The 17,130-nt window shown below is 38.3% G+C and overlaps 1 protein-coding gene across 2 annotated transcripts in view; it reads right to left on the bottom strand.

Moving 5' to 3' along the window:
* kcnn3 (potassium intermediate/small conductance calcium-activated channel, subfamily N, member 3) overlaps positions 1-17,130 on the bottom strand; it is a 73,177-nt gene that overhangs the window by 13,673 nt on the left and 42,374 nt on the right. For both annotated transcript variants that reach the window (XM_047811328.1, XM_047811327.1), the window contains exons 4-6: positions 8,701-8,997; positions 7,463-7,584; positions 3,170-3,311 (exon numbers count right to left, since the gene is read on the bottom strand). In XM_047811328.1, the coding sequence (XP_047667284.1) occupies positions 3,170-3,311; positions 7,463-7,584; positions 8,701-8,997 (561 nt within the window). The remainder of the gene's footprint in view (positions 1-3,169; positions 3,312-7,462; positions 7,585-8,700; positions 8,998-17,130) is intronic.

Raw genomic sequence — 17,130 nt, 5'->3', positions numbered from 1 at the left:
GTGAATGAACAAGAGAATATATCCGAAGGAAGAGTATAGTCGTTCTGAATTTCCATGACAGGAACAAGATAAAGAAATAGATGATAAAAAAGAAAAAACAGAAAAAAAGAGAGAGAGAAGCAAGAAGATTAGAGGAATCTTTTTTTTTTCCCCTTCCCTGATAGTGATGTAGGTCAGACATGATGAATGGCAGAAATGTCCTGAATTGGAAATCCTATTTTAAGATGCTTTCTAAACATCAGTCCCGCTGTACAGATGCGTCGGATTTAAATACACGTTTAACACTTATTCTCTGGAAGAACTCCATCTCTATATGATATTTTAAATACCCAGGCTGTCCAATTACTCGCAGGTACGTGTATATACCAAACAGGACATTTCCACTCGTGAGAAGTGAAGTGAAAGAGTGACAGAGTGATAAAAGCAACATTAGTGCACTGGAGAGAGCACACTGAGGCAGAGAAAACCGGGGAGGCGAGAGGAAGAAATGAATTTGGGGAAGAAAAGCATCAGAGATTGGTGGTAATGAGGTTGTCAGACTGCTAAATAAATTTGGTTTTAAAAAAAAATTGGATTTAAAGATTTATTTTCCTTAAACTGATTCCGTTATATAATGAATAAAAAAAAATGATGTGATGTAAAAAAAAGTAAAAAAAAAAAAAGAAAGAAAAGAAAAACTTCTTTCATCTGTAAAAAAAAAAAAATAAAAATAATAAAAATAATAATAATAATAATAATAATAATAATAATAATAATAATAATAATAATAATAATAATAATAATAATAATAATAATTAAAAAAAAACCCAACCCTAGGTCCTGTAATAAAAATAAAATTCACCTGTGCTCCCATAGCATTATTTTTAATGAATGGGTATTTGTATTGTACTAAAGCTGTTGCATTCTCCTATATGAAGGTGTTTGGTTCGGGTCGAAGCTTTAATGCAGAAACAAACTGTGCTTTAGCTCTGGCTCTTGGACACACTCTTGGTATTCATTAAAACCTAAACAGGATTAATGTTTCTATGTTTGATTAGAAGTGTGCCAGCTCTCTAACCCGCTGCACTACATCATGATAATTCACCATGCCTTGTACAAGCATTTGCTCAAACCGTGCACTGTTTGTTTCTGGTGTGTGTGTGTATATATTTAATCAGAATATATGGGCTATTTTCATTTTAGTTAGTCTTGTTTTTCTGTCATTTATTTTTTAAAGATTTAATAGCTACAGAATCACTTCTGTTTTTATTCATTGATGTGCTTTATTCCAGACGATTCTGATTCTCACAGCCGATTGGTCAGTTGATTCTTCTTCTTTTTTTTTCTTTCTTCAGTATACAGTACTGCGCTGTGTTTAGATACATTATTGTTTTTAGATTGACGTCTATTTCACAGTATCTTGTATGACGGATGCACTATGAAATCTAGTCTAATTTTTTTAAAAACTAATTAAAAAAATAAAAAAATAAATACATGAAGAAATAAATACATGGAGAAAAATATACATGAAATAATAATAATAATAATAATAATAATAATAATAATAATAATAATAATAATAATAATAATAATAATAATAATAATAATAATAATAATAATACATTCTGATCCATTCTGGGAGACAAAATTCAGTATTAGAAGTTTTCCATTCTGACAATAGAGCTCTGTCTGTTCCAGCTGCTCAAGTGGTAATTATGTGGTCCTATCAATAGTCATTCAGCTCACACTCTCAGATGAACTGTGTAGGAATTGCAGTACATTTTCATGAATACACATCAGTCTATTTTAGAAGACAAACAATTAACATGCCAGCTTTTTTGCTCAGGTGTTAGAACTGCAAAAAATACCCAAGAAAGAAGCTAACTAGACTATTAAGCTTTGCCATATGCGGTATTAAGATGAGAGAAAAAAAGAGAGATAGAGAGACTGATGGCTCTCATTGAGCAAACAGCAGATCGCACTGGCACATCCCTCCTCCTGGCATTCAAACTCATGTGCCAGTCTAACAACCCCCCTCCCCCAAACCCCCCACCCCTTCAGGGCAGTGGTATATTCCAACCCAGTTGGCCTTCAGTGTTGTCATAGCAACAAGTCCCATAATTCCACCTATAGAAAGTCATTACAATCACTCACTACAAGAAAAGAAATCGCATTCTTTCGTCTTTCTAGCTCTCGGCTTCTTTCATTCCTTCGGGACGTTTCCTACACCGTTCCAAAACACAAAATGGATGGCACACAAAAACCCTTTAAAACCCTTCTGATCAATAGTTTCTCTGTTATCGGTGTTGGTCTTAGGATGTGGGTGTAAGGCAGAATTTAAACAGAGGGTATATTAGGGTGGGGTTGTGTGTGTGTGTGTGTGTGTGTGTGTGTGTGTGTGTGTGTGTGTGTGTGTGTGTGCACAGAGAAGTGTGTTTGGATGTAATAATTGTGTAAATAAACAGTATAGTAGCAGTGGGACTGAGAAAAGAGAAAGAGAGAGTGAGAGATCAAGAGAAGGATTGGAAAGTAAGCAAATAGCTGCATGTAGTGACTTTGTGCATAATTGTGCATATGTTTTTAACAGTATTCGTGAGCAAGAAACAGACCACAAGGTTGACAAGAGAGCCGGGTAAAGCAGACATATTCTCTTAAACACAGCAAAGCCTTAACTTAGCAAATGTAACCACAAACGCACCAATTCCTGAAATACACACTTGCACATGCAGTATGAAGAAGGACAAGCAAGCTTCTTCACAGTACACACGTCTGACAGAGAACACCCCTTAGGCAAAGGGAGAAATGCAAGGGAACAGACACAGTGAGAGGGAGGGAGGGAGGGAGAGACAGACAGAAAGTGCCAGACAGAAAGAACCAGGGAGCTCAAATTAGCTAATCTATTCTAGCTAGAACACATTAGCAGATCCATTCAAGCTACAGGAATATGATATAGTAAATGATTATATATTCCAGCTGCCTCTCACCACATTAGAAACCTCCGGCATGTATCATCAGAGTGCTAGCCAAAGCAGGTCACATAGAAGTACAGCGTTTACTGATACTGCCATATTTATTTATTAAAGGTTCTGTCATCTTTCATGTTACGTAACAATATGTAGCCATGTTAAGGCAGTACAATGTCTGGGGCACGTTTACAGACCTTGGGTACAGTGTGTGTGCGTGTGTGTACCATAATGCCAGTCAGAAGACACACTCCTTTGCCACAGTAGGTATGAGGCACCATATCTCCATAGCCAATAGAGAGGAAGGTGATGGAGATGAGCCACATGGCTCCCAGGAAATTACTGGTCACGTCCTGAGCATCATGGTACCTGAGAGAGAGATAGAAATAGAGAGAGGGGGGTAGAGAGAGAAGTTTACAATGCAGTAGGTGCTTGATGGCGGGTATTTATCTAGAAAAACTTCTTACAAAGTGGCTAGAATATAATGACAGTAGGAGTAAGGATGCTGAAGGGGCAATATTTCCGGATCCTGCAGGCTGCAACTTCCAGCGTAATAAGTCTACAGTATGTAAAGAAAGATATAACTTGTAGTTTTTGAGTTTGTATGTTTTCACACATCCCGCTCCCACCCACCCACTAGTCAGGTATTCCCATTAATAGACAGCCAGCAAACCAGTTAGGGTAAAGGCTAACATGTGAAGCCAGCTAACTGCATCTTTTCAAGCTGCTGCTCACAAGGTGATGTAACACACTTGGAGAAAAAAAATGTCTGAACTTTTCCACATGCATGAGCTCACAGATTGCCACTGTGATTGATAGGGGAAAATAAGAGCATGCTACCCCTCCTAGCAAAACACTACACCATATCAGTGATTACACTTTTCATCATTAAACAACAATATATTTTTTATTTGTTCAATATTAGGCAAGGGTTATGTCGAGAGTCCGTCATAGCAAATACCTACGAATGAGCTGTTGCTACAGAAACAACAAAATATATTAAAACGAAAAAGAACCTACATCCTTATTCAATTCCAGGTTTTTTCTTATTAGGGCCTAATTAACAATTTTAAGGTCTTCAGACACTTCTATAAACAAACAACTAACCTTATGTGACACACAAAAATCCAACCAACATTTAGAAAGGAAAAAATAAATACACCCTATGATTATTGTGGTGTAGAACTTATTAATTCTTATCACTATCGTTTATGTTATCGTTATGTTATGTTATTAATTCTTATCACTATGTACTGTTGTCATGCTGTTAAAGAAAACGAACCAAGACTTACAGCTTTAACAAAGGAGAGTTTAACAAATCTTATATCAATGTATCAACACACATTCTTTGTTAAACACCATGATTTGACAATCATTTGAATGTAACGTCACTGTAACGTTAAAAATTCCAGCGCCTCCACTGTAGATCCTCTTCCTGCATCCCTGCTAGAATAAGCAATCACTCCAAGCGAATTGAATAAAGCACTCATGAGTGGCACACAGGGCCAAAACACTGTATACACAGTAGGTGCAAAAAGTTTGAGTCCTTATATAATAATATAATTTGACTGCAGAATAGTCTGAACGCAGTCATAATTGCTCCTGTAATAACTAACACTTGTTATCCATCTTATTGTTATCTGGTGAAACCTATTAAAAAAAAAAGATGATTTCCAACAGGAAGAGAGTCTCTCGCATCATCTAATATCCACTCCTCTCTAAACAGTGTACTGTTTACTCGGTCTTGAAAATGAATGATTATTGCACTTCTCTGAGCACTTTTCATTTATAAAAAGTGCTCACATTCAATGTTTGATACTTGCAACAGTCAACACATACACTTTGCTATGTCCAAATAGATGAAACTCTTGTTTGTTTTAAGTCCAGACCTGAAACAGAAAATATCGACTCACAAAACAGGAAGAAGGTATAAGGAGATTATTACCAATAGTAAAAAAATGGAATGAAAGAAAGCCAGAAACAGCGACACAATGAAAGAAGGAAAGAATAATAACTACAGAATATTACAGTTAAGTGAATCGTGTAGGTAATACAGGACTTGGTCCATCCCCATTTAAAGGGGCCAATAGTAACTGGATAATTGAGGGTTAAGGGATTTGCTCAGGAGCCCAACAATGTGTGGATAAAGTGTCTGATGTGTAATCAGACACTTTATCCACTTAGAGTCTGAAATCTGTTGCTGTTAACTCGGTCACTGCCAACATTAGGCTGAAAAATCAAAGTGTACTCATCAGAGAGATAACAAAATAGTGGGAATGATCAAATAAATGAAAGCAAGAACACACTGATAAGATCAAGAGAGCCAAAGACATGGCAGCCTGAAAAAAATGTCTGGGTAAAAAGGACTTGTGGTCAGATCAAGAATACCCTCCTGAAGATATCTGTGTCAATATCAACAATCCAGAGAAGACACCAGAGTAAATATAAAGGATGTACTAAAATATGTAAACCATATGTAAGCCTCAAAAACAGACAGTCCAGATTAGGAAAAAAAAAAGCTTGTAGAGTCCTGGAACATCCTATGGACAGATGAGACAAAGACCAACTTGTCTAAGAATGATGTGAAGTGCAGAGTATTGAGAAGGTAAGGAGCTGCTCATGATGTGAACTGGTTTACATTTACATTTAACATTTACAGCATTTGGCAGACGCCCTTATCCAGAGTGACCTACAGAAGTGCTTAAGTCTCTATCATTGGGTACATTAACTCTGTTTCACTAGGTCACATAATAAGATACCGTGAGCCTAAAACATTGTTCAAGTTTTTTTTTTTAATATATAAACATATATGCAACAAACAAGGAAGGAAGTGCTAGTTGAAGTGTTTCATGAATAAGTAGCTGTCCGGACCCCTAGGGGAAGTTCATTCTACCACCTTGGTGCCAGAACAGAAAAGAGTCTTGTTGTATACTTGCCTCTTACCCTGAGAGATGGTGGAACCAGTAAAGAAAGCGCTGGTAGATCGGAGGGTGCGGGGTGCAGCGTGAGGGGTGATGAGGTCTTTGAGGTAAGAGGGAGCTGGTCCATTTTTGGCTTTGTAGACCAGCATCAGTGTTTTGAATCTGATGCGAACAGCTACCGAAAGCCAGTGGAAGGATCACAGCAGCAGGATGGTATGAGAGAACTTAGGCAAGTTGAAAACAAGCCGTGCAGCTGCATTTTGGATCATTTGCAGAATTGCGTTCATAGGTAGATCTGCCAGCTGTGCATTGCAGTAGTCCAGTCTTGAAATGACAAGAGATTGAACAAGTACCTGAGCAGCCTGTGTGGACAAAAATAGCCGAATCCTTCTAATGTTGTAGAGAAGGAATCGACATGAGCGAGTCACATTAGCAACATGAGAGGAAAAGTCCATGGTTACCCCAAGGTTGCGAGCTGTGGCTGAAGGGGAGAGTTGGTTCCCTGGTTCCCCCAACTGGTTCCCACTTGGACATCACTTTAATTAATTCTGAGGCAGAAAGAGCAATGCTGTACAATGGCCAGATTGATCTCTCAACCTGAATCTAATTAAGCATACATTTAATTTTCTGAAGGCAAAAAACCCAACATGTGGGTTCAGGTAGTAGGCTTGGGCAGACTGGAAATGCTTTGCAACCAATTGTTAAAAATGACAATTTATGATTGTTAGTTTGACCAAATAGTTTTGAGCACCTAATTTTCTGGGGTTATGTATGAAGCTAGTTGTAATTTCTACACTGTTGCCCTAATTTGAGTATACTGTACAGTCTGTCATATATAAGCTGAAAATTTTAATATGTTGCACAATGAGCTATTCATTATTTAATTATATAGTATATAATAATTATATACTGTGGTAGATGGTATATGCTACAATGGTATATGGTATATGCTAAAATAATGCTAGTTTTTAAATAATTATGGACCTGACTGTATATAAGAAACATACAGAAACCATTATTTCAGAGTAGTGCTTAAAAGGTGTGACTGGGTTTTTAAAAAAAATGATAGACAACTATTTCTGTATGATTTTAAAAAGATATTTTTTCTTTCTGTGATTTCCTTGATAATATTGTGTATTATACTGTGAATCTTTCCATAATGCTCCACTCCTCCTACTTCAATGACACACTTTTTCTGTGTTTCAAACCCAAATTCAAGCAACACATCTAAGCCCTTAGGCATCTTCATGCAAACTTGACCTGCAGAGTTGTCTCTCGATGTGGAAATGGCACTATGAATGTCAAGCATCTAGGCATGGAAACTCATTGTGAACCATTGCTTCAACCTGGGGAATCCTCCAGCATCTAATAAATGCATCCAGAATGTATTACATGCTCTGTTACCATGGCAACAGCCTTGTTAGAAGAAGGGATGCCCACACTGTGGCCTCTGGGCTTGGCACAGTCTGCGACCTTTTGAACCACTAACATGGGAAAAATGGAGAAAAAAAAACCATGGGACATGATCAACTTAGACTGAATATGCCATTGCTCTGGGAGGGGCAATCGGAGATAATGTCAAAGAGCATTATCTCTCACCTCTCACATACTCGTACAGTCCAGGCTGCAATGATCCACAGGGAGATGCTGAAGACCAGAAGCACTGTGCCTGGGCAGATAGTCATCAGGGTCTTCATCACAAACCGTGTGTTAAAGTGCACCTGATGAGAAACAGTAGACAGACACACAAGCTTAGCAAAAGTTTTGACACAGAATATTTCTTTTTATATTTGAATAAATTTGACTGTCTTCCTTTGCATTATTCAGCAACGTTCACTGAAGTTAAGGGCAGTCGGGGACATACTCTTCAGTTCTGAATAAAGTCAGAAAGAGAGCAAATATATCTATGATGTCTAAAACCTCTGGCTAAAAGAGTCGTTTATCAACTTGTTTTAAAGACATTTTACTAGCAGGTATAACGATGAACATCAATCACTTGAATCAAGAGCGAGTCTGACAGAAACTAAGCTACACCCCCTAGTAATCGATCAGAAAATCGGCTATAGCTGAAAAACACCTTCATAAATCATTTGATACTTCTAACAAATCTAAACTATTATTTAAAGGATCGAATGAAATACTGTGACATTTGGAGGTGTGTTATTTCTCTATAATGGGTCACTGGATCTACTTCATCCCTCCCACTGCTCTCTTATCTATACATCTACAGTACCATTTCTGTCACATGGACACTTGGTGCAGTATAAGAACTGGATACAATATCCTGATTTGAAATGATTTCATTACCAGGTTCAAGCTACATAACCATTACCCATGATTAAACGTAGTTACTCCTCCGATATATCCTAAGGGCCTTGTAAAAATATTCAGAGCGCTACATGGAGAAGAAAAAAGATTAAATCTATCAGATTGTAAAAATACAGCGCCTTTCTCGAACCAAATTTCACTTCACCCATTGCAACCTGTGCTATTAAATGTGTATCTTCTCATTTGCAAAACATTTAAGTGAAAGGAGAAGGAAGAACCAGACAGCTAAAAAAACTGAGAAATCAAGACAATGAGAAAACATTAAAACAGCAGCAAAGACGATAACAAAACCCGCTAGTAAAATGTCAAGGGCCCTAACTGCCATATTATAAAAACAATACATATTTCTATATGAAATATAGAATCTATAAAATCAAATCTATCTATAAAATCAAAAGAGAAGGTTAAGGTCAATACCAAGTAAATGAAGGCTAATCCTTATTGTCTAAATAAGAAAGCCCAGAAGTTTGGCAACCCATCCCTGACCCTGCAGATCTTGGACCTCTGACCTTGTTAAGAGCCCCTATGCTCCTGGAGGAGGCATCAGTGAATAGCTTGCTATGGAGGAGCATAACACGGGCGATGAGGTAGAGTCGGAGGAACATGGGCACGGAAAGCACCATGTCCAGGTCAGCCTCCGCCTGTGAGGGGATGTAGGTGAATGCGAGTCGAGCACGCCACACAAACTTGAAGTCTCCAGGCACCGGGTGCACGGCTGAGACCAGAAGCTCTAAGGCGATCAACAACACTCGCTCCATGGTCATGGCGATGCGCCAGTCGTCTGCACCGTTATCGATGACAAACAGCTGGAAGAGAGAAACAAGAATTTTATCAGACAACGAGCTGAAATTTAGCTGAGATCATGTTTGTAAGACTTGATGGTGATTATTAAGAAAATATTGACAATGAGAATCAGTATACATGCAAAGTCACACAGTAGTGCACACTTGACATTTATTTGCTTTTCTTTGGCAGATGAAAAAGCACATCAAAGGCCGGCATTTATATTAGGGTATAAAAGTCTACACCAAACAACTGTATTCATATTAAACTAATTTATTTATTGATTCAATTATTCATGGCGTATCCGGAGATTATCCCAGGAACACTGGGTATACTAACAGTGTGGTTCTGCTCAGCCTCCTCCTGTTTAAAGGCCAGTGAATTGTGTGCACAGAAGAAAGGCTGAGTGAACAGCAGCAGTTCTCAATTCATAAGCAGCGTGGCATCAGGGCCAAGAAGCCAGCTGAAAAAAAAAATCACCAAGGACTCCACACATCTAGAAATCCTTCTGTTACATAACAAAAGCCCTCTGGTTAACAGAACCGGTACCACAACGGATCCTGCTACTCTCGACAAGCCATATACACTATATAGCCACATGTATATAGAAACCTGACCATCACACCCATTCTAAAACTACGGGTATTATACTCCACTCTTCTGAGTAGGCTGGCTTTCCAATAGAATTTGAAGCATAGCTGTAGGGATTTGCCCATTCAGCCACAAGAGTATTAAATTGGCCACTAAATTTTTGTGAATTCAGTCCTGGAGCTCAGTCGGCTTTATAATTCATCCCAAAGGTGTTATTGCTCTGAGCAGGCCACTCGAGGTCTTCCATATCAACCGGATCAAACCATGTCCTCATAAAGCTTATATTGTGCACAGGGGCATTGTCATTGCGGAACTGGTTTGGATGTCTTAGTTTCTGTGAATGGAAATTGTAGTATTACAAGCTATAAAGACGTTCTTAACAATTGTGTGCTTCCAAATTTGTGGCAACAGTAGAGGTTGGTTGTCTCCAAACCTTTGTCCATATAGTGTATGACATATAATGCACTTTGCTTATTGCACTGTATTTCATTTCTACCATTTAGAAGACTGATAAGACTTGTAAGACTTTTCGTTCATGCAAATTCATTTACTTCCTGGAAGAAATTTACATACATATGTAGTTACATACATAACACTTAAGTCTTTTAAAAACAGCTGACGTTGACCAAAGTCTTATACATTTTTGAGACAGAGTTTAATAAGAGTGAGAGCTGAAAGCAATATAAAAGATATCGAGAAATATGTTGTCTTGGGGGGGGGGGGGGGGCACGGTGGCTTAGTGATTCCCACCTCCGCCTTGTGTGTGTGGAGTTTGCATGTTCTCCCCGTGCCTCGGGGGTTTCCTCCGGGTACTCCAGTTTCCTCCGCCATTCCAAATACATGCATGGTAGGTTGATTGGCATCTCTGTATAAATTGGCCGTAGTGTGTGAGTGTGTGAGTGTGTGAGTGTGTGAGTGAATGAGAGTGTGTGTGTGCCCTGCAATGGGTTGGCACTCCATCCTGGGTGTATCCTGCATTGATGCCCGATGACGCCTGAGATAGGCACAGGCTCCCCGTGACCCGAGAAGTTCGGATAAAGCAGTAGAGAATGAATGAAAATGAATGAATGAATGAATGTTGTCTTGTCATAAGACTTCTTAGAGAGAAACAGGAAGAAATTGCTCAGAATATAAACTAGGGAGAAGGGATTGCTATACATGTTTACTAGATGACCGCTAGTGGATGACCTATGATGATTAATTAGTGCAGTTAAAAGCCGATAAACACCACCACACTTTAAACAGCAGCCACACACAAGCTATTAATTACAGTTGTAGCTTCAATACTGCATCTAATCCTGTATACAATATTGCAATATTTGAAAACTGTTAAACGCTAGGATTGGTACTCACAGAAACCAGCAAAATAAAAAAACTTTCATTAACTCTGGACCCGCAGAGATGTCAAGAAGGGATTAAAGGTTAAAAGTGAAAATAGGGCGTCCGATCTTATCGACGATGCGCCTGTGTGTGCAGGTTTTCACTCCAGTCACACTGGAGACACACCTCATTCCACCTGTTTAATCAGTCGGTCTTGACTCTCAATAGACTCAGGTGTGACATCTGCTTGGTTGGAATGAAAATCTGCACCAACCCCGGCCAGATTAGATTGGTTTAAAGTGTTAACATTCCTTTAAAACAAAAGAAAAAATAAAAGTTTCCTGTGTGTAGTTTAACATCATGTGCAGTGGACTGCAGAATTGGCTTCAACTAGTTTGCAATATTTCCAGAATAACATTTGGCTTGCAATTCCTTAGCATCCACCTCACTGTTTTATTTATTTTACATTTTATTCATTTATTTATTTCAATTCATTCATTCATTCATTTTCTACCGCTTTTATCCGAACTACCTTGGGTCACGGGGAGCCTGTGCCTATCTCAGGCGTCATCGGGCATCGAGGCAGGATACACCCTGGACGGAGTGCCAACCCATCGCAGGGCACACACACTCTCATTCACTCACGCAATCACACACTACGGACAATTTTTCCAGAGATGCCAATCAACCTACCATGCATGTCTTTGGACCGGGGGAGGAAACCGGAGTACCCGGAGGAAACCCCCGAGGCACGGGGAGAACATGCAAACTCCGCGCACACACAAGGCGGAGGCGGGAATCGAACCCCCGACCCTGGAGGTGTGAGGCGAAAGTGCTAACCACTAAGCCACCGTGCCCCCCTTATTTCAATTCAATTCAATTCAAGTTTATTTGTATGGCTCTTTTTACAATAGACAATGTCTCAAGGCAGCTTTACAGAACATAAACATAGAACAGAGGGTAAACATAAGGAATAATATAAAGGATCGATATAATAAAAAAATTAAGATTTAATAATAAATCTCCATGAGTAGTCATACGTAAGTTCCCCACTCCAGTCACTGTATTGTGAATATATTGAATATAGTGGGTGTGACTAGTCTAGAAAACACCTATAGCAAATAGAATGAATTTTACATGTGACTGGAAGCACAGGTAGCTGAATAATGCTTTGATGGCAGCTGGGATTTGGGATTTCATGTCAAGTCAAGTCAAGTCAAGTCAAGAAGCTTTTATTGTCATTTCAACCATATATAGCTGTTGCAGTACACAGTGAAATGAGACAACATTTCTCCAGGACCATGGTGCTACATAAAAGCAAAGACAGAGCTAAGTAAGCCACATTCGCCTTATTATAATAGATTGTGGTAGAACATCCCAGACTGCTTTGCTTGCCATTAAGCTTTGCAGAGTGCATAGAGATGTCTTTTGGTCGATCTGCATGATCATCTAAACACAAAGGTTGGAATTATGATACAGATAAGATAGAGATAAGAACTCAAGGGGGCAGTACAGAGAAAAGCAAATGGAGCATTACGGGACAAAACAGGTAATGGAAACAGAAGAGGTATAATGATACAGAAAGTGATATTGATTGAGGTTTTGTTTGTAAGATGAAAACCACTCCATCCCTCATTATAATGCTTTTTATAGTCAGGTACAATGCATTCTAAGACAATTAGAATCGCAAAGTGACTAGAACCCAAAGATAGCACAAAGTCTTTAAACTTATTGTTAAAATTAAACTGTTTTTATTTTAGTTTAGAAAAGACAGACGTTCAAATGGGATTTGGGAAGATGGGATTTCTGGATTTCAGTTCTTTCTGGACCTGTCTGATCCATCTTGATGCCCTGGTTAGACCTCTGGTTGGAGTCTCGTTGTTTGATGTTGCACTCGGCACTGGACATGGACAGCCTGTGACCCATGGGATTGTCGTGGATAGATTGGACAATTGGAGACTATCACACAGTCTTTAAACTTCTATTGTGTCAGTCAACTTTGTGCTCAGGTCTTTGACTTTGGTCTTCAAGACTTTGGCAGGAAGGAATTTGTGTTAAGTCCAACTCAGAAATTACGCTAACCTGTTAGATCCTCAGGAGCTTCTGGTTGCACAATTCCACTCGACTACAAACTGTTCTATAAAACATTATTTACATTTACATTATTTCCTGGCCAGTGTCACTCAAATGAGGATGGGTTCCCTTCTAAGTCTGGTTCCTCTCAAGGTTTCTTCCTCATATCATCGAGTTTTTCATTGCCATCTCAGGCTTGCTCACAGGGATAGACGTTAGAGATAAACAGTAACTTAATTTTAAACGTTAAAATTTCTATTCTGTTTCTGTGCTTTGTTAAAGAAATGTCAACTGTTAAAAGCGCTATACTTTAATTGGGGATACAAAGGTCAAAATATCTAAGTGAACCAGGAAGATTATTAAAGTTGCTGAACTCCAGTTGTTCTATAACAGGGAGTAGATCTGAAATCTGGGGTGTCTGATCTTATCAATAAACAGTCAGTGCAGGTGAAATCCTTTCAAATCATGTAGGAGCATCATCTGATACCACATGTTTAATCAGATAATATTGACTTTCAATGAAAACTTGCATTATAGATACTAGCGAAGTCACTGACCATGGAAGCGTTAATAGAGCAGGAGCAATGAAGATAATTACGATGTTCAGGGATAAATAGTTCAAGCTGGCCTCAACACAATTTAATTGTGGTCAGCAGCTGTTGTCAGAGAAACCAAAAGATAACACAAGACTAACTGAGTGAGGCTGGACATCGATTAGGAAAAAGACACTACTAAATAAATAATTTAAACAAATAAATATTTGTTGTCTCAAATAAATAATTTCTTGAAGTACGAATACGGACAGTATACATGAATATTAACAGCATGGACTACTACCTAGGTATGATGTAAGTAGTCAGGCTAGGAGATCATTCATTCATTTATTCATTTTCTACCGGTTATCCGAACTACCTCAGGTCACGGGGAGCCTGTGCCTATCTCAGGCGTCATCGGGCATCAAGGCAGGATACACCCTGGATGGAGTGCCAACCCATCACAGAGCACACACACACTCTCATTCACTCACACACTACGGACAATTTTCCAGAGATGCAAATCAACCTACCATGCATGTCTATGAACCGGGGGAGGAAACCGGAGTACCCGGAGTAAACCCCAGAGGCACGGGGAGAACATGCAAACTCCACACACACAAGGCGGAGGCGGGAATCGAACCCCCAACCCTGGAGGTGTGAGGCGAACGTGCTAACCACTAAGCCACCGTGCCCCCACGGCTAGGAGATCAGTACTCTACCAAATCTAGTACTTACTGAATTTAAATGGTTGGTACACTGAAACAAGAGCATGCCGACTAAATATGAATAACTGTTGAAGACGATAGATTGGAAAGTGATCTTACATTGGATTGAAACTCTGACACATTTTTAGCTAAAGCAGAGCTAGTAATAAAGAGAGATGTAAGTTTCTTGATTGGAATAAGGTTCTTTATTTAAAAAATGTATATTATTAAGTCTGCCTGTAGCATAGAATTACAAAACCTAGATTAAGGCACTAGCAGCACAACACTCTCAGTTCTGGCTGCTTTCCGTACTGTCCTATTAAGACTTTTGGGGGAAAAAGGGCTGGACACTCAATGCATTTTCTGTATATAAGAAACTTTGTACTATTATTAAGGTATGCTAATGAATTCATGTGTCCATTTCTAGGCAGTAGATACTACTACTACTACTACTACTACTACTACTACTACTACTACTACTACTACTACTAATAATAATAATAATAATAATATAAAATGCCTTATAGTAATTAGCACACTTTTTTATTGATGGATATCAAGAAGAAGAAAAATATAAAAAAAAAAAAACAATTGCAGAGTACTTACTGTGGTTCGTAAGAAAATTAGGATCTACAGTATATAATATGGAGTTTCATCAATCCACAAACCAAAAAGTAACGTCAAATTGCAGGCCAGGGTCAGTACCCAGATATATCTTTTATATATCTCTATAAACATAGACAACTCACCATAAAACAAAGCAAGGCTGTAGAAAAAGGTCAAGGAAGAATTCATCAGCTCAGAACTTACACAGCTAAAAACAATATATGGCTTTTCTCACCATGCTTTTCACACTACACTTGTAATTTGGGGTTATGAAACTCTGAGTTAACCCAGCATTGTGGGGCCAAACTTGTATATTGTGAAACGATGTGCAATTAGAATTTTACCCTTAGACGCTTAGCAACAGACACATGGTAAGAATTTGAACAGTGTGTGCCTTACATCAAGTGAAAACGTACAGTAGCAATAATTAGCAAAAAGTCTCAGCTCACCATTAGCATCTCGCAACTAAACACTAAACATCATGGAAGTGCACGTGTTGGAAATACATGACGAGAGACAAGGCATGATCGAAAGTAGTTACATACTGTATATATCCAAATAAGTACAGACCAAAAGGGCCAACAAGTGCTAAGCATCTCTGGGAACTCCTTCAGGACTGTCGGAAGACCATTTCAGGTGACGACCTCTTGAAGCTCATCAAGAGAATGCCAAGAGTGTGCAAAGCAGTAATCAAAGCAAAAGGTGGCTACTTTGAAGAACCTAGAATATGACATATTTTCAGTTGTTTCACATTTTTTTGTTATGTACGTATATAATTCCACATGTGTTAATTCATAGTTTTGATGCCTTCAGTGTGAATCTACAATTTTCATAGTCATGAAAATAAAGAAAACTCTTTGAATGAGAAGGTGTGTCCAAACTTTTGGTCTGTACTGTACGTTAAACCGGGCTTTAGGAATGTACAGTGTGAAACATTAGATTATGAATATCCAGGATTAGTGTAAAACATGAAAAAAAGATAACTTAGGATTCTGCTTCCCTGGAATTTACAATGTCTCAGAGTCAAGTCAAGTCAAGAAGCTTTTATTGTCATTTCAACCATATATAGCTGTCGCAGTACATAGCGAAATGAGACAACGTTTCTTCAGGATCATGGTGCTACATAAAACAAAGACAGGGCTAAGGACTTGTAAGTAAGTCTTAGCCACATAAAGTACAACTGTGCAACCTGGTGTAAACAGTGCAGGACAAGACAAACAAGACAGACAAGACGGTGCAGGACAAAAGACAGTGCAGACAAAAAATTACCATACAATACAAAAAGTACAAAAAAATACAATACACAAAAGAAAATAAACAGTAACAGAAACAGCGCCGACCGACCAGTGTAAATACTGTGTGTGAATGAACACAGTTTCTTAGCAGCAGGTCTTTGGGATAATATATAGAATTGTGCAAAAAAACAGCAAATGACTGAAATATTGTATAGTTATATAGAGTTATATAGAGTTAACTATATCAAGTGTGAAAAGCCTTATTGTGTGTCTAAGTCCATATGCTTTATGTTCTGTATGTATGACAGGAAATGAGCATCATCATAGAGGAAGAGTAGTAGAACTCTGTGCACTATGGTCTTGGGCAGGATTGACATCAGGAGCTCGAAAAGAAAATCTAAAGAGTATAAAGTATGCTATTATTAAATCTTTTTATTTTGTTATTTTTACTGCCTCTGCTAGTCATAGTCAGCAGCAGCTAATGCAGCATCTAAGTGTTTATTTATTTATTTTTTTGCAATGACAGGACAGGAATGCTTGAGAAAATGTGCAGAAATGTATAGGAAACACTACAACCTGTCACCTCTTGTATCTACAGTATGTACTTCATTTCAGCAGCATATATCTGCAGGTCATATTTGTTTAGTGTCTCTGTGCCCTCTGTCAGGATTAAATGAACGTGTTTATTTATGTAGAGTGTCATCTCATATGCTAACAGTTAATTAGGCAATTATCTAGAAGGCTTTTAGCTAGCTACAAAACAGGCTACATCATAAAGTCATGACATTGTCTCTTCCAGAGACTCTTTATTCTTGAATTCATTATGAGAATTCATTTTAGGCAGATATCAAACACTAGTGATGAAGAAACACTGAAATTTAAGAGCCCGGTTATATTTATAATATTATATGCATTTTTTTTTATTCTGTACAAACGACACACCAGAAGATGTTTTCTAGCAAAATTAAAAAAAAAAAAAAAAAGGTGGCATACATGACAGATTTAAGGTGCCTCATTAGACACCCCTAAAATATCACAGCTAACCGGTTACATAAACACCCTCTAAGCTCAATCATCTAACATGCTTTTAA

Source organism: Tachysurus fulvidraco, chromosome 3 (assembly GCF_022655615.1).
Source record: "Tachysurus fulvidraco isolate hzauxx_2018 chromosome 3, HZAU_PFXX_2.0, whole genome shotgun sequence".
NCBI classification, from domain to species: domain Eukaryota; kingdom Metazoa; phylum Chordata; class Actinopteri; order Siluriformes; family Bagridae; genus Tachysurus; species Tachysurus fulvidraco.
The sequence above is the reverse complement of the archived record's forward strand: the minus strand, read 5'-3'. Positions and strand labels throughout refer to the sequence as shown.